At 39.2% G+C, this 23,379-nt stretch overlaps 2 protein-coding genes and 1 non-coding gene across 7 annotated transcripts; 1 reads left to right on the top strand and 2 right to left on the bottom strand.

Moving 5' to 3' along the window:
• Positions 1-279: 279 nt before the first annotated feature.
• zc3h11a (zinc finger CCCH-type containing 11A) lies at positions 280-14,267 on the bottom strand. 5 transcript variants are annotated; one of them, XM_042498678.2, is made up of 18 exons: positions 14,135-14,224; positions 13,718-13,791; positions 12,532-12,603; positions 11,173-11,297; positions 10,934-11,053; positions 9,546-9,669; positions 9,255-9,434; positions 9,094-9,150; positions 8,645-8,818; positions 8,105-8,182; positions 7,900-7,998; positions 7,619-7,678; positions 6,794-7,309; positions 4,529-4,599; positions 3,857-4,439; positions 2,844-3,004; positions 2,146-2,348; positions 280-1,621 (listed from the first exon to the last, which is right to left on the bottom strand). In XM_042498678.2, the coding sequence occupies exons 4-18, from the start codon at positions 11,224-11,226 to the stop codon at positions 1,408-1,410; spliced, it is 2,694 nt and encodes an 897-aa protein (XP_042354612.1). In that variant the 5' UTR covers positions 11,227-11,297; positions 12,532-12,603; positions 13,718-13,791; positions 14,135-14,224; the 3' UTR covers positions 280-1,407. The 5 variants fall into 5 exon arrangements, with proteins under 5 accessions (XP_042354612.1, XP_042354605.1, XP_042354590.1 ...); XM_042498671.2 differs by lacking the exon at positions 13,718-13,791 and having other exon boundaries at positions 14,135-14,267; XM_042498656.2 differs by having other exon boundaries at positions 13,718-14,231.
• LOC148190123 (small nucleolar RNA SNORA26) lies at positions 10,752-10,870 on the bottom strand. The gene has a single exon (XR_015775431.1). It is a non-coding gene; the product is annotated as a small nucleolar RNA SNORA26 (small nucleolar RNA).
• A 2,640-nt stretch (positions 14,268-16,907) lies between the features above and the next one.
• Positions 16,908-19,804, top strand: LOC121952188 (uncharacterized). Its single transcript, XM_042498718.2, has 2 exons — positions 16,908-17,154; positions 18,840-19,804. The coding sequence occupies exons 1-2, from the start codon at positions 16,968-16,970 to the stop codon at positions 19,652-19,654; spliced, it is 1,002 nt and encodes a 333-aa protein (XP_042354652.2). The 5' UTR covers positions 16,908-16,967; the 3' UTR covers positions 19,655-19,804.
• The last annotated feature ends 3,575 nt before the right edge of the window (positions 19,805-23,379 follow it).

Below are 23,379 nucleotides of genomic sequence, written 5' to 3'. Positions count from 1 at the left end.
ACTAATTTGCAAGTCATTTTCTTGTACATTTTATAAATTCTTGCTTATTTTGGGGGATCATTTCTTCTTTTGCTGCTCATTGCCTTCTTGCCTTCTTTGTTTTTGAAAGAAGCCAATTTACTCAGATATCAAAGGGTTAAATTGTGGAAAAAAAAAAAAAAAAAAGTCACCAGTTACACATTCCTTTTATGTTTCTAAACTTAACATTGATCCCAAAACCTGGCACAAACATTGGCTGCGTGTCATTTGAAATCAGCAGTCTGTTAATGATCGAGCAGGTCATTAAAAGCACCTTTTATTTACACAGTAATATGTACATGTGACTTTGAAGAGTTCTCATGTGGGAAAGGGTCAGGACAGAGCAAATACATATTAAGACCAAAAAACATGTTGATCTTTCTTCAGATCACATTGATAACACAAAAGAGTACCAGACAACGTAAGACAGCATTGTTGTATTGAAGTACAGTGTTTGTCAATCATAGTAGGAACATACAAACAGTCCCTGAGATGTTCATTAACAAAGCCCAGGGAAGCACATACACATTTATCCCAGACTGGTTGTTTCAAAGTATACCCCCTGAATAAAAGAACTGCTTAGGAAAAACATTGAAGAGGTACATTTCAGTCAAACATTATAAAAACACTAAAGAACAGCCACTGGCACAGGGTTCACTCCAGAAGATCGGAGTGGAAAATCTAGATATCACTAAACCTGATGGGTAAAAAAATCCAGACAGTAACTTTAGAATGTTCTCTCAGGCTTGGACCTGAGCTGTATTGACAGGGTCATCTTTAAATTAAAACTGATACATTTAAATGTCATAATCTGGGAACTGGCTGGGCAGCAGCAGTCTTCTCCACTCACAAAAATAAAAACAAAAACATAGTTGGGGGGGGGGGGCTAATGTAAGTGCAGCAGTGTTCATTATTTCTCTACTCGGCTTGCTCTTCCCTTGCATACACAGTATACAGATATGACTTCTCTCTAAAATATCACATTCACATCACATTCCCCGAGACTAAACATCTTCCAGGTATTCCTGAAAATCTGGTGGTTTTCTCAACAATATAACCCTGCACCAATGCTTTTTTTTTTTCTTTCTTCTTTTCCAAAACCTGTTGGAAATGTTGGAACCAAAAAATCCAACATTTTGACAATGATCACGAACAAACGAAAAAAGGCCCTGCAGAATAACATTTGGGGGGAGCAGATGATCATATGGGCAGGAAATAAAAAAGGAGAGAAGAAAAACAAATATGAACCAAAAGCTTAAAATATTTTGAAATTTATACAAAAACAGTGTCTCTTTAAAACGCTCCATGGTAGACAGTGACTGATGGTCTTCACTTCTTGTAAACAAGACAAAGTTGGGGCCGGGTGTTTGATTGTGCTTGCTGGAGCCCTCAGCTGTCAATCATTTCTGACAGTTCCTGCAGCAGGTCTTCCTCTCCGATGCCGGGGTCCACATCGTCCTCCAGATGGTCGTCGGTGAACTCGTTGATCAGCTCCTCGAAGTCGTCCACAGCGGAGGTGGATGCGGCGGCGCTGGAGGCGGTGCGCGATGCAGCTACGCTCTGTCTGCGTGACTTGGGCTGAGTGGGAGACTTCAGGACTGGGCTGAAATGTAAGGAGATGCTCTGTATTTATTTAGGAACTGACAAATGCTGCATTCATGTCATAATTGTTTGTGACCTGGCCATCATGTTGGATACAGTTAAATGGGAGCACCAAACACTGTCCACCAGCCGGACCTACTCTCTCATTTTACAGCTAAACAGTGCACTAAAACAGGTTTCTGAAAACATTTGAGGAGAGAATTAGTCAATGCAGGAACAAAATCTTGATTCGTATTTGATCAGCGCTGCCGAGTTTGACAGTTGGACCACAGTTCATGAAGCAACTGACATGACTGACAGCTGCACTTCAGGCTCTGACAGGTTGTTTCTTGTGCGCTGCAGTCAGATTTTAACGAATGCCATGAGAGGAGTAGGAAGAGGGGAAATGGCATGATTCTTTTTTAGTGAGTTTCAGCAAATATGACACTAATAAAAGCTACCAACTGTAGCTTAGTTATGTCATTACCAAGAAGTTAATGTTCAAGTTACAACTTGAGTTAAGTCAGGCTCTCTGTGGAGCTTTACCTTTGAGGGACTGTGCAGGCCTCTCTGGCTGCAGCCACGCAGACAGTCTGCTTGCTTTCTTGGCTCAGACTCTGTTTGAAGACAGGAACAGTCTGCAGCTCCTCTCTCAGCGGGCTGGAACTGGAGCCCGAGTCCAGCAGGGTGCTGGGACTCTGAGGAACAGCAGAGCTCAGCTGAGCCTCCGCGCTGGAGGACGGGAACTCCTAACAAACAAACAAAAAAAAAAAAAAATATATATATATATGGGCATTCGATGACAGCGCTAGATTGTTTAGACTTCACACCATACTTTACCTGCAGTACCTCTTTTGAATTTAAGATTAGATGAAAATCAAATTAAGTGTAGAAAGAATATAAAAATGAAGCTGACAGATTAGAGAGATATATTGAGACCGACAGTGTGAAAGGGCTGATTAAACAATTTAAAACAAAATGTCAATGTGTAAGGACATTTTGAGTGGAACTGCACGAACAAAAAAACTATATATCTAGGAAGGTGTGCAAAATACTTCCAGACAGTGTAAGGAATAAATACTTCAAATGAGGTAGATGATAAAAAATACACACATGGGTAAATGTGTGGAAATATAACAGCAAACATGTTCCATATCAAAGATACATTTGTAAAGGTCTTGGCATGTGCTCTAAACTTATGGGAAATATAGAATAACCTTAAGTACCCCGGTGTGAAAACCTACCTGTCTGTCTCTGCATGCTGTGTCCTGCAGTGGCTCCTCCAGCACTGTGGAGGTGCTGTTCAGAGGTTTAACAGCTGCAACAGCTGATCTCTCTGCTGCTCTCCTCTTCTGGCCTGGCTTCACCTTCATCACTGACGGCTTCACATTCAGCTTGGGTCTCACTGCAAATGACAAAGTTTTGGTTCTTTACTGTATATATGTACACATGACCAAACAATCAGGTTTCTCTAAATCCCTTACCCCACTTCACGATTTGAAAGGGGAAATGACCCAAAAATTAGCAAGAAATTAGTAAAACTAGAGGAAAATTACATATTATAAAAAAAACACAAAAAACAAGGCAAATACAACTTGATAAAAAAGTGCTTAAAATTAACATATTTTAAATCATTTAATATAAATATATATATATAGTTTTTCCCTAACCCTTTTCCCCCTAACATTATTAAAAATAATGTTCTAAATTTACTAGTTTTCTCCAGTTAATGGAACATGTATTACCCAGTTGCTCATTGGCTTTTGACCCATGTTTTTTTGGAGAGGGTAAAAAAACACAATTTTGCTCAGGCTTCAAAGATCAAAATACTTCTTAAAGGCATCTGAAAGCAGCACAAGAAAAGTGTCGCTTCAGGTTTCAAATAATTAAGTAAAACTGGGTTTCTTGTTTACGTGACTTAAGAAATCAGGTGCCTGCAGAAAGCCAGCAATAACAAAAGGTGCTTTTCATTATGCTGACTGGTCTCCTTATGTCCCTCACGTGTGTCTCTTGCTTGAATTTTAGCTCCTCCAAGTGAGGATGTGTGAGAAAGATGCCAGAAAGAGGCGCAGGGACGGGGGAGCCCAAGTTGCCAAATGACGAGGTCACTATAGCACATGTAAATGCACCGATTGTACTCTGGAGAAGAAGTCAGGAAGTTTTCCTGCCTCTCCAAGTTTACAGTGGGTTGCCTTTACGCTCAATCGGAAACAATGGTAGCAAAGAGAAGTATACATGGTAGTTAAAGGTGAAGTACCTTTGGTGTCTGCAGTGTGTTCTGGGGAGTTCTTGTGATTATTGTTCAGTGTTTTATCAGCTGCAGGGGCGTCTGCAGCGGGGCCTCGGGGAGCTGCTGTGGCCTGCTTAGCTGGTGACAGTGTGGTGGAGCTCCTCTTGTTTTTGTCTGGGACCTCCCTGGAGCTGCTGGGGCTCTGAGAGTCAGACTCTGAGTCAGCCTCCAGTGGAGAGGAGCTGAGCTTCACAGGGACTGAAGGCGCAGCTGGAACTGCAGCAGCTCTGCTACCAGCAGTGGTGCTGTTCAGAGGGGACGCAGCTTTGGGTTTGAGGGGGATCAATTTACCAACAGGGAGCTTTTGGGTGGAAGGGGTGGAGTCAGGGGTCAGAGTGGTGGAGGAAGGTGATGAAGAGCCCTGGCATGTTAGACGGACTCTAGCCGGGACCTTCCTCTTCAGGGTTCCTTTGTCGGCCTCTTTCTGAGAAGGCTCTGCTTCAGCCGAGCCTTGGGCCTGCTCCTCCATTTCCTGCCTGCGAAGGCGTTTCTGCCGCATGATCTCCTCAAAGGTCTTGACCTTGACATTGTTGCTGGTGGCAGCACTGGTCTACAAAGGTACAGCAAAACCACCATTACACAGAGCCGACAGAATAACAAGCAAACATAGCCAACACTGCAGTATCTTTCAGACTGTACCTCAGGAGCAGAAGCAGGAGTTTTCAGCGGCTTCTCTGTAGCCTCAGCACTCTTCACTGTTGGCACGTTGCCTGCAGTTCAACATAAATTTCATGTTAGATATTCAGAAGCATAGTATGCAAAATGAGGATCTGCAAATTTGAAGAGGGCTGTCAAGCAATTCATTTTTTAAAATAGTGATTAATTGCAGACTTTCAATAGTTAATCGCAATAAATTGACTTATCAAGTCACTGTCTGTTTTATACTGCTGGCAAAACAAATTTCTGGCCCACACAACTGAATTATTCAAGTTTCTCGCCAAAAACTCAATTTTCTTTTTCCTTGATCTTACATTTTAACAGATCATGATGATGTTTTCTTGCTTTTACCTGATAGTCATTTTATTGAGCTGACCTTGAACACATCACGATGAAACCATATGCAACCTCATTTGTTTAGCTAAGTAGCTCTTATTCTGACGATTTCAACTCGAATTTCAATATTGGATGACTATTTTCAATTGTTGGGACTGTGCCGGCTGTGCAGCAGCAGCAGCTGATGGAGTTTTTCAATCAAGAGAGTAGAAGTTTCTGCAATTAGCTTTGATTTGATGCACAACTGAAGTGTGCGAACGAGTGATTGGATTTAAATCATGTGACTTCACTCCAGACGTAATGTTATGTAGAAGACCCTTGGGACTCAACCGCATTATCGATAAGCTCAAATGTAGGGCTGGGGCAATGCGTCGACGTACTCGATTACGTTAATACGTCGATTCACAAAGCGTGCGTCAACGTGTCGCACCGTTTCACACAGCATGCCTCATGAGAGCGTGAGCAGCGCTGAGCATGTTGTTTTTTGTTTAGGCACTCGTGTATCGGGTTACAGCGTGCACACTGCCCGCCTGAGCAGCGCTCGTCAGGTGCGTCTGAGCTGCGTGTCAGCTGCAGCACATCTAGAGAAACGGTGGCTCGCCGTTTTTTTACATGTGGCGCTTGCGTTAGTTGACTCTATACCACTTTATACTGCAGGTTAAAGTCTCTCTCTGTCACAGAGAGGAGGAAATACAGAGAAGTTTGTTTTACCTCAACTGTGTCTCTGTGGACAGAATGCCATCAGTTGCTGATACAATGCAATTTATTTTGAAACATGTACAGGATGGGGCTGTCAGCTGTGCAGGAGCTTGTATAACTTCATAAATGAGTGGAATATGTGCTTATAAATATGATAATACAGCATATCAGCAGACAGCAGTATGCCTTAAGGCCCAGTTAAGGCTGGACTATTTTTATGCAGAGAGAATGCAACAGTTATAATTCATCTCCATTAGAGAAATGTTAGTGTTATTCAAATTGTATTTATTTGACTGTAAGATGTTTTGTTGGACTGCTAGATTTGAGATTAGTTACTGTAACAGAGTAACTGTTTTGTTACTCCTCCTAAAAGTGACTTGAATTTTACATTGTTTTATTTATTTTGCTGTTAGATTTCTAAATGTAGATTGCACTACACTCCTTTTATTTGAGTGGAACAAGCTCTTGCATTCATTTTATTTTAGAGAGACTTTATATCAGACTGTAAAACACAGATTGCCAGTTAAGACTGGGCTATTTTTTGTTGGGGAATAATGCCCTGCAGCGTTTTAAAATGTTATTTTCCAAAAGTTTTGTTGTTATATTATTTGAGTAATTAAAAAATAATGGTTAAATCAACAACAACAAAAAAATCGATAGATTAATCGATTAATCGAAAAAATAATCGATAGATTAATCGATAAAAAAAATAATCGTCGGGTGGAGCCCTACTCTAATGTTATAGATTTTTTGATTTTGAAAAAAGAACCGGGTCCTTAATAAAACCAGGTTTTAATCCCCATCCCTACTCCTGAGTACCAACAGAACCCATTTACACTCAGGTATCTTTCAGAAGTCTCGCCATTATTCCACCCCCCCTTCATGAGGGGCTAGTATCACATGGTATCACTGGATTCCTCACGTCCTCTTTTGTCATGATACTAGCATTATTGCTCTCGATTCAAAACTTGGCCTGGAAGCGCCTCTTTAAGATGAGAAAGTTGGCCGGTGATGAACTTAATAAATAAAAAAAACCAAAAACAAAACAAAACAAAACAAAACATTAACGTGTTAATTTTGGTTCTTAATAGCATCATGATTACCATGTTACCGCTGACAATGCTAAATTCAAATCGAAAGACATTTACCACAGAGCACACATTCCTTGAGTCAACACACAGGGGATTCTAGAAGGAGGAGCTGCTGTCTTACTTTGTGAAGCCATTTTCTTGATGCGCAGCAGGCGAGGCTTCTTGGTGTTGTTCTCCTCAGTATCAGAGCTCTTCTTATTTTCAGCCTCCAGCGCCTGCTGAGCCTGAAGCTTCCCTGCCTTCTCCCTGCGGATCTCCTCCAGAGTCTTCACTCTGACCTCCCCGACGTTTGTAGCCTGAGGGGCCGCAGTGTCAGACTCTCCTGGGCCCTTGGCAGGAGCTCTCTCCACAGGCTGCTTGGCCTTCTTAGGGCTGGTTTTCTGCTCCTGTTCCTCCTGCCTTTTTTTCTTGGCAAGAAGGATCTCTGAGAAGGTTTTGACATGGTTAATGGGGACTGCTTTGACGGTGATGGCTCGCTTGACACCCTTGGTGGTTTGGGTTTTGTTGATTTCTGGAGCCACAGCTGAAGGACCATCTTTCTGACTCTGAGATTTTGCTGCTTTCTCCTGTCTGATCTCCTCCAGAGTTTTGATGCGGATCACCTCGGGAGCTTTCTTTGTCTCCATGTTGGTCTCTCCTGTTCGTGGACAACAATAAAGAAAGATTTAAACCTTTGAAACCTGAGCAAAAACGTTTCATTCTTTTAAAAACCTGAGAAAAGGCAACAAGTAAATTGGTAGATATTGATAAAAGGTGACAAGAAAACAACCTCATAACCAAAATTAATTTTAAAAAAGGAGTGAAAAAAAAATATTAGAAAACTATCTAAAAAATAGAAAAATGTCCAGATAATTTTCTTGTAACTTTTTACTTATTTTTTGTTAAGCTGCTCATTGCCTTCCTCCCACGTTTTTGAAAGAAATCAAGCCAACTTCAGACTTCTTACCTGGTTGAGTGGGTGAAAGAGACCCAGGCAATCCAAGTCTTTCCCTTACAGGCTTCGAAACTGCAGAGGAAAGAAATAGGTTTGAATATCTACATTTTTCATTCGACACTTTGTAAATTATCGGCTCAATCAAAACAACAACGCTTTAATTTTTTTCATAGTTCCATTACTGCTCTTCCCACATTAAGATACATCAACTAACATCATTATTATTTTGAGTTAAATGCTACAGCTGGTGTTGAGTGAACAGTAGGTAGATTTTGATGTGTCTTGATATTTACCTTTCTGAGGGGGCATTAATGGCTCGTCTTCATCCACAATTCTTCCCAGACGCCCAGCCAGACTCCTCCTCAGTGGCAAACTTTCTCCACTTATCACATCTACAGCAAAGAAAAGCCAAGAATTTCTAATCTGTGCAACCAAGACTGTCATTATCAGCACTGCCACTAAATCTGTTTATAAGGTGTGAGTAGGGAGGAAGCTTACCGGAGTTGGGCACCTTCCTTCCAAGTCTTTCAGCCAAACTGCCTCTTGGTCTCCCAGTCTCTTCAAAGCCAAGAGGACCTAGGTTAAAAGAAGGATCACATGAAGGTTGACAACAAGGTGATGATAATTTTATTTCTCCTTGGGAATGAACATTAACATTTTTCTTTGGTTTTTTATATGAGAATTTTCAGACCAGATACCTTAACATGGTACAACTATCATTTCACTGTAAGATAAATAAAGATAAAAGGAGTCAGTTCTTATTATTCTGTTTATTTTATCTGTCAACAGCATTATTCCAGTCAGCTAAGCTAGCATGTTATTTTCTAAATTAATTGTTATTAAGATCCCAGGCACTGATATTACTTTACACTAATCATACATAAAATGTTTCTGCTGTTTCTGAAGAATCTACATTGAGCAAATTCATCATGAGAATTCCTCAAAATCATACTCCACCATATTATCAGAAAGAAAGATACAATATTCAATTAGTAAGTAGGTGGGATGCTGACCACACTTTTTGTTGTTTTTTTTTACCATCTCTCGCCTCGTAGAGGGCTGGTCGGAAGAAAGCCTGGATGTTTTCTTTCTCTCCATTGGCGGAGGGATCAGCACTCTGGATAGGGTAACCGGCTCTCTTCATGCTGGCCTTCAGGGCCTTCCTCAGTCGGATCTCCTCCAGGGTGCTCACTCCAAAGTTCAGTGAGTCGTCTGTTAAGGCACGACATTACGTCATATGATACACAATCATTCCATAAAGACCACATAGGATTTGGGAGAAGAGGAGAATTATGACCAATTATGTTGGCAAAATTTAGGCCGCATCCAAAACATTTTCATTCTAAAACACAGTTTGAAAACAAATGCAATCTCTTTACAAGCAAGCATTTTAGAATTTTCAGAAATAGTCTCCATCCATAGTGATACGGCTTGAAGTGCATATCACGTGTACTTGATGTAACCTTAGTCTCTGCTCACAGTCTCACCTGATTTGGGTAGTTTTCTTGGAGATGAGCCAACCTCTCCCTCTTCTGAGAACTGATCTGGAAGCATAAAGATGTGTGAGTGCTAGAGATTACCAGTAAAATACTGCTAATAAATGAGGCCTAAAAATAAAGAAGAAATTTTGAGATCAGATCCAGCTCACCATCTTCATCCTCGTCATCATCTGCTGGATTGATCACCACTGGTGGGTGGGTGGGACTCGGTACTGGCTCCTGAGTTTCTGTCTTGACGCTCCTGAGCTGGGGATTAGCTGCGGTGGGGAGAGGAGCGGGTGGCGGGGGAGCTGGTTCCTCATGTGGCTGTTCCTCATTCTTGCTTAGACCTAGGACAATTACAATCATTATAACTAATGTCTCTCACTGTGGATGTGAAACTGTCTTTAGTTCTCTATATCTCATTTCTTAGTGTGTGTGCTTTGGAAAAGTACACTGACTTTTATCAGGTGAGACAAAGATGCCATCAATGTAGCGGGGCCTTTCATGGAAGAAGGCACAGTGTGGCTTCTGGCAGCCGGCTGGCTGGTTCTCCCAATAACACGGGATCTCCTTTCGTTTTTTCTGTTTTGAAAAAAAAAAAGATAAATTTAAGTCCACAGAGTTCTTCTTATACATTCAACGGCACAAGTGAATTTAAAGGAGGGTAATTAGGACCAATTTAAAGGATTTTTCTGGATCTATAATCCAAATCCTATTGTCACACTGATCATGATATGTTTCTCCTTTCAAAACATTCCATAATGATGAAAGAGAAAAGATCTAAATCTGTGGCATTAGACTGTGGACCTCATTGGTTTAGATATTATCTGATATTATGGAGGAAGAGTTAATACTTCATTTACCATTTCTTCAAGGAGAGTGTTTAGATGGAATGCTCATTTTAACGTGAAACCATATACCATGGTATGAAAATTGATTATTATCATGCCATGTACACTCTCTTATCTATGGTATTAAAAAAACATAAAGAATCTTATCTGCACACACACATCTCCTTTTCTTTTCAACTGCCTGTGAGACTTTTCACTCCCATTAAAAGACAAAAGGTTTCAAGTTTCTGTTACATTTTCTTATTCGAGCAAAAACAAAATCCCTTCTATTTTCATTCCTTCACAAGTCATTGTAACTGATAATTATAATTGTGTAAAAATTCATATCATACTGCAAAACTGGTATATTTTTTGAGAATTTGTGAGGTAGTTATCATACCGTGAAAAACTCATACTGTTACAACCCCAAATGACACAAAGTACACACAAAAGTGTTTTTTAAAAATCTGGATTAAGTGCAAAAACACTGCTATTGCTGGTATCTTGGCTATTTAAAAATAGCAGGTTTGTTTAGAGTGTCTCGTGTTGCAGAAATTATGTTTTTCTCTGACCAGTTGGTGATCTGCAGTGCTTTGACTCCTCACTTAGAACTAAACCGAAGTGATACCAAAAAATAAATAAATTAATAATAGGCAGTGGGAATGGGGCATAAATCACAACTGAAGCTTACCAGGCTTTTCAATTCTTGTTTTAAATAAAACCTGATTATGTAAGTTAATAATGATTGAAGTCTTATGAACAGTCTTATGAACAGTATTATTTGTAATGTAGCGAGCCGACATGCTAATAGAGTGATTGGTTTTACAGCACACTAAGTGTTCCTCCCAACAGGTCCAGGGACAGGAGTGGAACTCCTGTCTCAGGTTTACTGGGAGACTTTTTCTTCCCTTCGTTAATGGCCAGTCAAGACACGCACAGCCTCGAGTGGGCAAAGCTTGAAGGGGATATTTCTGAGCTGTCTTCAACCAAAAAAACTCTATTTAAATGTTTCTTACTGTGATCTCCATGTGGCGAAACTTGCAGACGGTACGGAAGCAGCGTCCTTCCTGCCAGAGGTTGCAGACGATCTCGCTGCCCATGGCTGCCTCACAGTGTCTGAATGGGCAGCTGTCTCCCTGCACAGGAAATACAACACAGTAAGACCCCCACACTTCTTTCTGGTCACCAGTCACTTTCTAACTAGTCACACCGTGTGTGTGTGTATATGTGATCTTTGTGCTCAAATGTTGCTTACTTTAGTGCAGGTGGAATAGTAAAAGAAGTAGCAGTCGTCTCCATTGTTGCTCATAGTAATGCTGGTATGCGTCTGGAGTGGCGGAGGTGATGAGGTTACAATCTTCAAACCCAGCAGCTGGATCTCTACAGGGCCAGAGGACAGAGTACAGCAACACATCAGACACAGAGACTTTAACTCATCACATCAATTCACTATGAGTTTCCAAACATGTCTGCACAGGTAAAACTAACAGCAACAAGTCTACAAGCAGTTGTTAATTTTGTTAAAAAGAAAGACTTGTTTCAACTTGTACCTTTGGGATTATTATTAGGTAACACAACATACTAAGGGTTTTAAGTTTGTCTTGTAGCTACTTGAACATTCTGATCTATTCCTATGCTTTGAATGCAACCATCAATGAAAAAGTATGTAAAAGAAATAACATAAAAATGATTAAATGAGGTGTAAAACGGGAGCTTATTAGAGATTAAGTGAAGAGCTGTCATTGTAAGGCCGAAAAATAAAATAAAATAAATAAACCAGCCATGGTGCTGTTAAAGAAATATGTTGTTTAACAACACACAGCACAAACATTTTTTTTTAAATATGTTTTGTTTTATGATTTGTACTTGCCTGTATATATGGAGAAGCTGAAATACTGGGGAAAGCATTTGAAATAAAATGTGTTTTTTAGATTATTTCAAGAGGAGGCCTTCTTTGGGGACATTCCATGTTTTAATACATTTGTGTGCAAAGGCTAAAAATATCTTTGCGTGAGACCGATTCATTTAAAAAATGAACAGAGACCAGGAAAATATGTAAGGAATAATATTTAAATTATAAACAAAACAAGTGACACAACAAACTATGTAACCTGTTGACAAATCTGTGATGTTTTTTTTTCTTCTGGGAATTAACCCTTTGAAATCCAAGCAAATTGGCTTGATTTCTTTTAAAAATGTGGGAAGGAGTTACAAGTTACAAAAAAAAACCTGAAATTGAGAAAAAAACCCAAAATAATTAGCAAAATGTTTAAAAAACAAGGTAAAATAAATTAATAATACATAAATATATACTTACATAAAACTCAGTTGAAAAAATAATTATAAAAATCTGAATTATTTATTTAGTTTTATGGACATTCTTCCCTATATTTCGAATCATCTTTTAAAAACATCTCTCTCTTTCTGTTCAAACTAATTTTCAGGTCATTTTCTTTTCCTTATTTGTTATGATTAGTAGGACATTTTTGAAGAAACCCGATGTTGTCCCAGGAACTCATGGATATATATATATATATGGTTATTTAATCTGTACTAACAAGCCATTTTTGATATTTTGTTTCCCTGATTTTTATTTAGCTTGGGCCCTTTTTACCTGAGGTGGCTGAGAAGTACTCTCCCTCTTGAGTGCACTGCTGGTAGGGTGTCTCCGGGATGGTATGGAGTCCTGAAGGAACACTTGATCCGTGAGTTAAGAGGAAAAGGGGGGTGGGTCGCCCAGAGACACTTGTCTTCCTATGACATCCCTTCTCTGAGACTCGGAGACATCTTTATCTCCGCCAGACTGCTAAACATTACTGATGGATGGTGGATTCAATTGAGTCCTTTGGGGATTTTCTTTTTTATTATTTTTTATTAATAAATGAAATAAATAAATAAGGGGACATGAACAGCCAGAAAAGAAAAAAAAGGGGATCCAAAAATGCTTAAATTGACGTGGCAAAAAGGATTGGATGGTCGGTGGAAAAAAAAATCCTCAGCTTCTTCTTGGACATGGTGAGATTTGGGTGACGGCAGTGGGAAAAATGGGCTGGATATTCCAAGCCTGTAGCCAATGCTGAAGAGCAAAAAAAAAAATCTTCTGTATGGTCATAGGGGGGCAAGCTATCCGTATCCAGGGATTCCCACAAAGGGCCAAGAGGACGGTTTAAAACCTACAAAATCAATCAAAAACACTCCCCAGGGAACTGAAAAGATGTTATTAAGAGACAGACAGTTGTGCACAGATACAAAGGAGACAGTTGGACATTTCCACACACAGGAATAATATTGTGAGACAGATGTTCTTTCAGTAGTGACTTCAGAGGAAACTCAAATTCGATTAAAACAGGGGTCCATGTCAGTCGACAGACTCACTGCTACTACACTATATCATCAACCCATGTCTACTGTCAAGTTCAAGTGTCTAATCCAGAATAAAGAACAATTAAATTTGCTATTTTCGGGAGTCCAGGCCTGTGTTGTTTATTTTTTACAGACATGGAGGCCTCATGTCGACAATTATGAAAATCTCTTGCTTCCATCTTAAAGAACGTGAAGAAAAATTCCATCAACATTAAAATAAATATTCATACAGTTACCAACTCGAATTACGAGTAGTAAAAAGAATCATTTCCTGGAGCAAGGGACTTACTCTATTGTGATATTACAGGCAAAATACGTGAGACAACTAACCAGAATAGGCAAGCAACATACGTTAACAGGTCACCTTCAGTGTTGCTTCTAGATGTGTGGTCAAACCTTTAAAACCAAGAAAGTCAAGAAAACAATGAGATACTTACTGTTGAATAATAAAAAGTAGCCAAAAGCTAGCTGGAACGAACTACGACCGATTCCCGGCAGTGATGGGAAGACGCTAACCATTCAAGTACAAAGAAATTCCTATTACTGTAAAGTTATGAAGATATCATGACGACTGATACATAGACACTGAAAAGTTAGCCACATAAACTACCGCACAACTATTTTAGTTTGGCTAACACTTTACATGCTGTGCTCGTGTAGTTTAGGCTTATTTTAGCTAATGCTACATAGCAGGGGCCTACCTAAACCACCACTTTCTCGCGACCTTATAGTTAGCTAACACAAGCTAATACGACGGCTATTTATTTTGCAACAGCCGCGCTGTTTAACATCATATTACACACTACAATATAACGACAAAACATTATGTAAGCAAAGTATGCGTTGTTAATTACCAATTTCAATTCAAAAAAAGATTTAAAAAGTTGTGTAACGTAGGAAAGACCTCGTCCCGGTTCGTTGTCTGTCTTCGCCGCCGATGCTATGAAACCACAGCAAAATGGCGGCCGCGGAGATAAAAACGAGGAGGGTGGGCTAAACAGTATGCTGCGTTCATGTCCCCTGAAAAGCTTGTTAATTTTACCGCTTTCTTGTGTTAAAATAAACCACTCGTGTGCTTCGTCGGACATTTCACATTATTCAGATGGGAATATTGTTAGTTTTCATCGACCAGCTACGAAACCAGACAACAATATTGCTGCATCAACAATATAATATATAATACTATTACCTTTATTTTGATGCTATGGGTGGATTTTGCTGAAAACTTCAGGCGTTCACATAATGTTGAATGCAAGAGTTAATGAATACGTCTTTCACCACTGGCTTAATTGAGTGTTGGTTTAACTGTTTCTTTTAAGTAGCCCAAACTGATGCATATGATCAAAATACCAGGGCAAGGCCGCGTGTATTCCATTCACAGTACAATACATAACCTTCCCGCAGAGGCGCAGTGTGAGCTCGTTTTTTCATGTGGCTGATGCACCTGAATGCATCCTTCACGTGATATGGAGTTTACGCTAGTTTACTCCAACAACTGTGGTTTACTATTATTGGTTTACTGCATTTAGAGGAATAAGTGCCATTATCAATAAAGTGTCATTAGAAATAAATAAATAAAACGAAACAAAACAAAAGCCCCTTGCAATACCAAAGCAAGCGGAGGTCTGACGTACGTACGTTTTCTGATGTACGTTTTAGCTCCGTTAATTTATTTTATCTCCATTTATTTATTTATTTATTTATTATTAGGCTACTTGAAAAAACAAACAAGCAACAAAACAAACAAAAAACAAAAACAAAACAAGGACAGCATTAAGAATATTTTTTCCCGATAACCAGTTTGATAGAGTTGATGGTATTGAGTTTTGACTAAAATGTTATTTTTCTGTTGATAAAATCCAGATTAAGTTTGCTAGTTTTCATAAACAAGCCTTGACAGCTTAGTTGCTTGCTTATAAACATAACTTATCACCCCATAGGCACTTCATACGGAACAATAAAGGACATTTTATTAAAAAATAAGACTATTTTCTCTCATAAATGGTTACTTATTAAGCAACAAAAGAAATCTAAATAAATTTAAGTACCTGTAAAACCAAAGGATCACGCAATTATTTTCAACAATACACCAGAAAGTGTTGAGGTGTATTATGGTCCATTTCTTATGGTCCTCATTTGGTCAGGCACAAAGAGACCTTGAGGTCAGAGGTCTAGGGATGGTTAGTGTGTAGAATACTGGAGCCAGGTTAAGAATAACATGGAATGAGGCTCCCTCCAAAAAAGGACATATTTATGGGGTCTTGTGATTGATTACAGCAGGTGAAGAGTTGTTTCACTGAAGAATGTATTGATGCTTGGACCTATATAAGAGACTTGCATGAGCTGTAAGACAGAGAGATTCGTATTGGTCCTGAATCCTCTCACAGGCAGACCGTGGTGCCTGGTGGATGCTGAACTTTGTTGTAATAAACTTATTCTTATGCAACCAAGTCAGTGTCAGCAGAGGTTTCTTCATCATCTACACATCATTGCTATTTGATAAACAACAACAGTGTCTAACACTTCTTCATTACTCTGAGTCTGTAGATCTACCTGTTAATTGTTAAGGTTGTATGGAAAATATCTATATTGGTGGAACTAAAACAGAAGTGTTCTAACAAAAATATTGGAAACACATTAAGTTATGCTACGTTCATCCATAATTTTTGGTCATCTTTATTTAATAATATACAATGGGAAAAAGTGTGGGAAATATGTGATGAATAATGTATAAGTCACAAGCTTAAGAAAGTATCCTTCCAGATATTACATAGAATACATCCAGTACAGCTTGTGTTGCAAAGATTCAAGCTAAATATTGATTCTAAATGGGATTTCTGTTAGCAAGAATAAGAAAGTATTTGTCATTTATTTCTTCAATGACCTTACACCAGAATGCTTTGGACTGATGTTGCCAACTCTCTAAAAAGAGAAACTTAATATAAATGTTCAAATAGATATATCTGATGTAATGTTATAGGCTAATTTAGGCCAGATAAGATTGGAAATAACAAATTGTATATCAATTTTGGATTATTTTTGGAAATTTCATGTTCATAAGAAAATGAAAAAGAAATTGTAAAGTGCTGTTTTTTTTCCAGCAATACACACACACACACATTTATACATACATATATAAAGACATTTGTGTAACTAAATATTTATAATATGATGCCTCTAACACAGTATTCTGAAACGTGAATGCAATTATTTTTGTTTGTTTGCTTTTTTTGTCTTTTCTCTTTATGTAATTTAAAAAAAATGAATTTATAAATGTATTTTTCGTTTGGTTTGCTCTTCTATGTATCTGTATGCATTTTTATAAATAATTTTGTATTCAATAAAGAAAGTTAAAAGAAAAAACAAATTCTGGTTTACTTGTATATGGAAGGCTTGTTTTCAAATAGGCCTCATTCATTGAAAACTTTCTATCATTTATTAAAAAACATAAATATATTGTAGTTATAGCTTAGGTCCTTACTGTTTGGATCTGCAGTGCTGTGTAGCCTCCTGTCCAGCAGATGACGCTACAAACAACCACAGTCTTCTCTGAACATTCGGCTAAGCCAATCAGAAGCCCAGTTAGGTAGAATAAGGCGGGTCATACCACAGCCGGTAGGCTTCTACTTCCGGTTCGGTGGATGTAAACAGAAGGACGTTCCGCCTCTGGAGACAGCGTCAGAAAACATGACCAAACTGGAGCTGCTGAACGTGTTTCTGAACGACAGGCTCACCGCGGCCGCTGAGGAGATTTTCCGCGCCGTTAAGAACACGGTGTTGGAGTATCAGAGCGAAATCTTGCGCTCCAAGGAAGAGAACGAGCGACTCAAACGGCTCCTCAATGTAGCCGTCCAGCGGCTCCTGCTGCAGCCAGGTGAGGAGCAGCTGCTGCCTGCCAGTGATGTGCTCTGTTTACCGATGTGCTCAATGTCACACCAAACCCCATTCACAACACGTCCGTTTTAACACAGCCTCGTTAACGGGTGGCACTTGTAGCTGTTGTAGCGAACACTGGCATGCCCAGTGTCACACATTAGCTAGGCTACATATCATGTTAATGAATGGAGACTGACATTACAACAGCTGAAAAAACACAGAGCACAACAACACCAAAATAATAGGCCAGTATCAATAATACTCATCAATCATGAAACATAATGAAAGAAAAGAAGAAAAAGAAAAAGTTACAAATATTGCATTAATCTCCCAGAAACCAACATTTAAATTGCTCCGTATATGGTTGATACAGAGGGTTACATGATCAGATTTCTTAAGCAGTCGAGATGGTTAGCAGTTGTGATGGTTTGATATGAGAAATTATAACATGTAGGCCTAATGAAGCATCAAGAAAAGATTCCAACTGATTAATCAGGGTTTCCCACACATACATTTATTTGTGGCGGGCTGCCACAGTTAAGACGTCTGCTGCCACAAATAGATTTTCTAGCTGTATTTAAATATATATAGTGTGCAGTTATTTATTGCAGCACATTAGGAGTGCAGAGCTTGTTGTTGTCAGAGGTGGAGCAGCAGAGAAAGTGAAACTCAACCGTTTGATGTGCGGGGTCTAAAAGTTTGCATTCACTTACTCTGCACTCTGCTTCTCCTCTCACCCATCCACAGATTCTGTTTCTATGGGAGACACTGGATAGTAGATTCTTATTAACTGAAAATTTGGTTTTGTGAATACAATATAGGTTAATAAAGCTGTGCATTATTTTAGTATTTGTAAATAAACTAGTGTGTGTTTTCATGGGAATAAAGGAACATGTCACTCAGCACAAGATTGTGGCTCAAGGATGTGTTGTAATTGTTTTTTAATAGTAGAATTCACTCAATCCCACTATCAGAAAATAGATAGAGAATACGTATGCTGAAGTAAGTAAGCAGTACAATGAGTCAATTCTTTTTATTTTTGCATTTCTATAATCATACCCACACATACAAATATATTGAAGTCGTTAAGACTACCCATATTGTAGCCATCCTTTATCTGTCCCTACCTCCCCTTGGAACAAGAGTGCACTCAGAGAACAGTGACTGTTAGGCAAATACCAACCAATAAAATTTAGGGGAAGGAAAGAAAACTGAAGAAATAAATTGAATTAGCTGAGAACGAATAGTAATAAATGAAATATATAAAAAAGAAATAAAAGAAAATAAACACATATATAGTAAAATAAAAAATACTGATAAAACAAATCAGATTAGCTTATCTAATCAACGGCGACACCCAGTCCTAGTTTCCATAGGTGTTACTCCAAAGATGGTGGAGAGTGGGAGAGGTTAAAGAGGTGTATGACATAAATGCAGTTAACACGGAGGACCAGAGAGTGACTAGGTAAGGACAGGACCAGAACGTGTGACCCAATGAGACTGCACTGATCAATTCATCTCCAGCTAAAATTATTTCACGCACTAAGAAGACAAAGTGAAACTGGAACTGTGTTTTTATAGCATACTGAGCGATATCGCTGGGCATTAACTGCAAAAGACAAAGCAATGCAGTTTGTTTATGCCAGTACTTGTAGCATGACTGTGCCGTTTGTAATCTTTCAGAAGCTCACTCTGTCCAGCCCCAGGAAGATGGTCAGCCCTGTGAGTCTGAGTGGAGGAGCAGTGTAGAGCTGTTGCCACAAATTAAAGAAGAACCAAAACTCCAAAGCATCCAGACAGAGGGTTCACAGGAAGCGAGCGACTCAGAGGAAGGAAGCTGTAGTCACGTCGAGCTGCTGCAGAGGTCACATCCTCCCCCAGCTCAAATTGTGTGTGGCAGACAAAGTGTCTCCCCAGCTCCATTAATATCCCATGAGGTAAAGGCAGAGAGTGACAGAGAGGACAGCAGGAAACAGCAGCCTGCCAGCAGCTTACCATCCTCCCTGACTGTTCACTCAAACTGCAGAGCTGCTCAGACCGACTCTCATACCGACGCCGCGAAGAGTCACAGGACTCAGAAAGCAGACCCGCAGGTGAAAGCGTTGCTCCGCTCAAACGGAAAACAGAGCACGCACATACTACAGGTCAAGAACGTGAGATCCCTGAAGCCGCCCCCGCCTCGCTCCTCTCACCCGAGCCAGAGCATCCAGAGGTGGCACAGCTGCAAAGAGTGCGGGAAGGGCTTCAGCTTTGCCTGCCAGCTGGAGGTCCACATGCGCTGGCACACCAAGGAGAAGCCGTACAGCTGCGCCGTGTGCCGCAAGAGCTTCACCACGGTCAGCATGCTCAAGAGGCACCACCGCATCCACACGGGGGAGAAGCCCTTCCGCTGCCATGTCTGCGGGAAATGCTTCAACCAGTCAGCGCACCTCAACACCCACTTCAGGCTGCACACCAGAGAAAGGGCCAGCTGGAGCCGGGCCCCGCACTCCAAGTGAACAGAGACTCACAACAAGAAACTCATCTGACATCTATAAACTTAAAAAATGCTTTAACTGGACAGATTTCAGGTTCAAACAGTGTACAATTATAGTGTGTGACTGTGTGTTTTGTCTGTTGTGCAATAAAGTGTGGTCCATCAATATTTACGATCCAGTGATTGTGTTGTTGAACACCCTCAAGAGAATTTAAAGGGAAATGTTTGACTTGCTAATCTAAAATTTGCAGACATGGGTTAAGTGGAAGCCATGCAAGAGTCCAGCAAAGCAAGCAACACGAGCACAGATGCCACCTGCACATTAATTAAGCATTTATAGTCAGTCAGTCTCTCTGTCAACATGTCCAGACTGAAGGCGCCTGGATCGAACCACCAATCCTCCAATAAGAGGACAAGCCGCTCTACCTCCTGAGCCATAAAAAACTGGAATACATTAAGTCACATGAAAGCTATGAAAATAACACTTAACCTGGTCCTCTCCATCTATTTACTATCTGCTGCCATCTGCTGAAGATTTACTGGTAGTGCAAAGCAAAAAATGAAGTAAATAATAAATAAACATTCTTAGAAAACAACAACAAATCAGCCCCCTCTCTCTTAAGAAACACAACACTGTATTAAAAAAGAAAAAAAAAACACCCTGTATCACTTTCCAAAAATTACTCTGTGGAAAAAATGATATTGATTTTTCTAAAAAGGAAAACAGTTAGTTTTTCTAACTCTTAGGACTCGCTTCAATATTACACACACTCGTATCGCTCTGCACACAAAATGCGCTTTTTTAAAATCAAGCTTTAAAGAATACCATACATTAATATTATTTACTACTTTTATTGAGTTATTTTTTTTTAACCAACCTCAGTCCTAATCATAAATATCAAATATTCACCAATTTTCAGAATTTTAACCCTTTAAATGTCAGCTTTTTGTCATTCTGCCACTATGTCTTTAGATATGTCTTTGTTTTTTTAGTGTTTTTTTTTTTTATTATAACAGCAACATTGATATTTATACATTATTATTCTTTTATGTGCAGTTTCAAATACTCACACTCATGCCGCCCTGCACACAAAATGCACTTTTCAAAAATCGGCCTATAAAAAATACTATACATTAATATGATTTAAAACATTGTTTTAACATATTTGGCATATAGAGAAAATACACGCTATGTATTTCCACTAGGTGCACTGGTGTTACAATCAATGTTGCTGCTAATCACTGATATATCCCAGACAGTGATCATCAAAAAAATCCACTGTGCCATGTAGTATATTGAAAATAAATCATTTTTTGTGTGTGTGTTCTCATCTAAAAACAGTGTCATCATGACAAAAATCTGGCATTTAAAGGTTTTTAAAGGTTAGAATTCTGAAAATTAATGAATATTTGAAATTTATGATTAGGACTGATGTTGGTTAAAAAAAATAAATTCAGTGAAAGTAGAAAATCATATTAATGTATGATATTCTTTTAAGGCCTGATTTTGAAGTGCACATTTTGTGTGCAGAGTGATATGGGTGTGTATAATATTCAAGTGGGCCCTAAAGGGTTAAAGCATTTATATTGTGAATTTGGTGATTAACACATGACATTGCTGCTCTAAAAATAATATTTAGTTATATTGAAAGTATTCAAAGCAATTATTTCATAATTACATTAAAAAGACAGATAAGACTACTGATAAAGAACTGAACCTGAGAATCAGTTTGAGTAGTAGTACCAGTAAAATCGTACTGATATTCATCCCCGTCTGTCAAATCATGAAAAAGAAACTTCCTCATAACTAGTATACTTTTTTGAGGTATATTAGTATTATACTTTCTATGTATAAATTGTTGCCTTTGGCAGGGATAAAACTCATGACCAGAGTGAGCCAGAATGCACCATAAAAAAAAGAAAAAGAATTGTGAGCGAAAGTATTTGATTTAGATCAATCTCCCACTGAATACCAGTAAAACAGGTTCCGTCCAAAGATTTTTCTCACCAGCACCCGAATTATTGGCTGCATTTTTAATCCAAGTTTACGGCATTCTTCTTCACTGCATGGTTTTGTAACTTTTCCAACTAGAGTCTCCGAAACAAAGTCCACCTCAGAAACCATAGAGGAAAGTGAAGTAGGTAAAGTGAACACAACTAGCCATGCTACAACTACTGCTGATTTAACAGCTACAGGCAAACAAGACCAAAAATATTCAGAGAATGACCTCAAGTGCAACTCAACTTCACACAAAATATGCAGTGAGGGGTCCCTGCTCTGCCTCTCTTTGAGCTAAAGGGTCCTTGGTCTGAAAATCATTGAAGACTGTTGTACTAAACTGTTGGTCTAATGCTACACTAATAAATATTTTTATACTAACAATGGATCAAATGACTGAACCACAGAATATCATCACAGCTCTTAAGTTCTCGCCTCTACACAGCCTTTTAATCCCGTTTAGTTTGTTGTTGTGGGATTTGCGGTCCACAGATGATACTGACGTGACAGGTGAACCTAGTGGAGCATTAGCAGCTAAAGAGTCGGATGGTTTTCTCTCAGTGAATAATGGACTAACAGTCATCAAGTGTCCAGAACCATGACACTAAATGAAGGTTGATGCTGCTCTGTGTCTGCTGAATGTGTAAACAGACAACAGTTTGCTCACGTTAGCTACATCAGCTTCACAAAATCATAATATGACAAATGTGCAACTTCTAGCTGGATGAAGAGCTCTGTTACAAATTTCGCATTACAAAAAAAATTAGCGCGTGCATGTTGGTTTTTCAAACACAGGTAAACCCACTCACTACTGCATTCCCACTGCCAGTGAACACAGCGCAGAAGTCTGCCTCTCTGTCAGCTTTTCTGTGTGTGTGTGTGTGTGTGTGTGTGTGTGTTGTTTTGTTTTGCTGGTGTGTCTGGGCGACGTCACGGACAAGCTGGGGAACAGCAGACAGCAGTAGGAACAAGTTCTCTGAAAACGTTTCTGTGGTTTCCTATCTTTCTTTGTCTTACGTATTCAGTTTCTCTTTCAAATTCAGTGCAGGTGTATTTTGATTGGTGTTTTAGCGCTGCTCAGGAGGAGAGGGACGGTAATTATTGACAGCCCATTATTGCATCTTGCTGGTTAAGGAGCTGAAATCACCGCATTCACTCGAGTGTCGTGTTCCCGCCATTTAACCCAGGTGTGAATATCCATCGCATCGTATGCATTCTCATCACATTAAAAAGACAGATGTTAGCGGGTTTTTTGTGCAGTGGGAATTAGGCTCAAGTGGCCCAAAAAAAAGATTGATGCAGCTTTTAAGAGCTGTATTCCTTAAAAATGATATGTAGCTCAGTATTTTCATAATTTCACGTCTGTGTTCGGTTGGCTTCCCCACCCTGTCAAACATATGTTCTGGGGGAAATAAACATATGTACTTGTAATTTTCATGTAAATCTGGTGGAATAAAGATGGTTAAATTTAAATGTTTGCATCATGTCTTCCTTTTGTAGTCTATATCATGGATGTATTAAGAAGAGCTTGATACAGCACAGAGGCAGGGCCCTGTTCCTTCCTATGAGACCTGCTCAGTAGCATGTGAAGCAAAAAAAAACTTTTAGCCCTTCGCTAGCTTGAATGTCTGTCAAAAAAAAGAAGTAATCTTGCGGCTCTTTTAGACTTTCCAGATGTTATGAAACTGGATGGCTTCAATCAAGATTTGGACAGCATTATCCACAGATTTACAGATGTCTTTTTGTCT

This window comes from Plectropomus leopardus, chromosome 2, assembly GCF_026936395.1.
Source record: "Plectropomus leopardus strain MGB_pleo_1.0 chromosome 2, ASM2693639v1, whole genome shotgun sequence".
NCBI classification, from domain to species: domain Eukaryota; kingdom Metazoa; phylum Chordata; class Actinopteri; order Perciformes; family Serranidae; genus Plectropomus; species Plectropomus leopardus.
Note: the sequence above shows the minus strand (reverse complement) of the source record. Positions and strands in the feature narration are given on the sequence as shown.

Bases quoted from the DNA above. Each gene is read 5' to 3' on its own strand.
- zc3h11a (XM_042498656.2), bottom strand. From the start codon at position 13,799: ATGGTTAGCGTCTTCCCATCACTGCCGGGAATCGGTCGTAGTTCGTTC. The intron at 7,679-7,899 runs GTAAATATCAAG...TTTCCTCTGCAG, and splicing joins ATTAATGCCCCCTCAGAAAG to TTTCGAAGCCTGTAAGGGAA. The intron at 4,600-6,793 runs GTAAGACAGCAG...GTTGAACTGCAG, and splicing joins CAAGAAAATGGCTTCACAAA to GCAACGTGCCAACAGTGAAG.
- LOC121952188 (XM_042498718.2), top strand. From the start codon at position 16,968: ATGACCAAACTGGAGCTGCTGAACGTGTTTCTGAACGACAGGCTCACC. The intron at 17,155-18,839 runs GTGAGGAGCAGC...GTAATCTTTCAG, and splicing joins GCGGCTCCTGCTGCAGCCAG to AAGCTCACTCTGTCCAGCCC.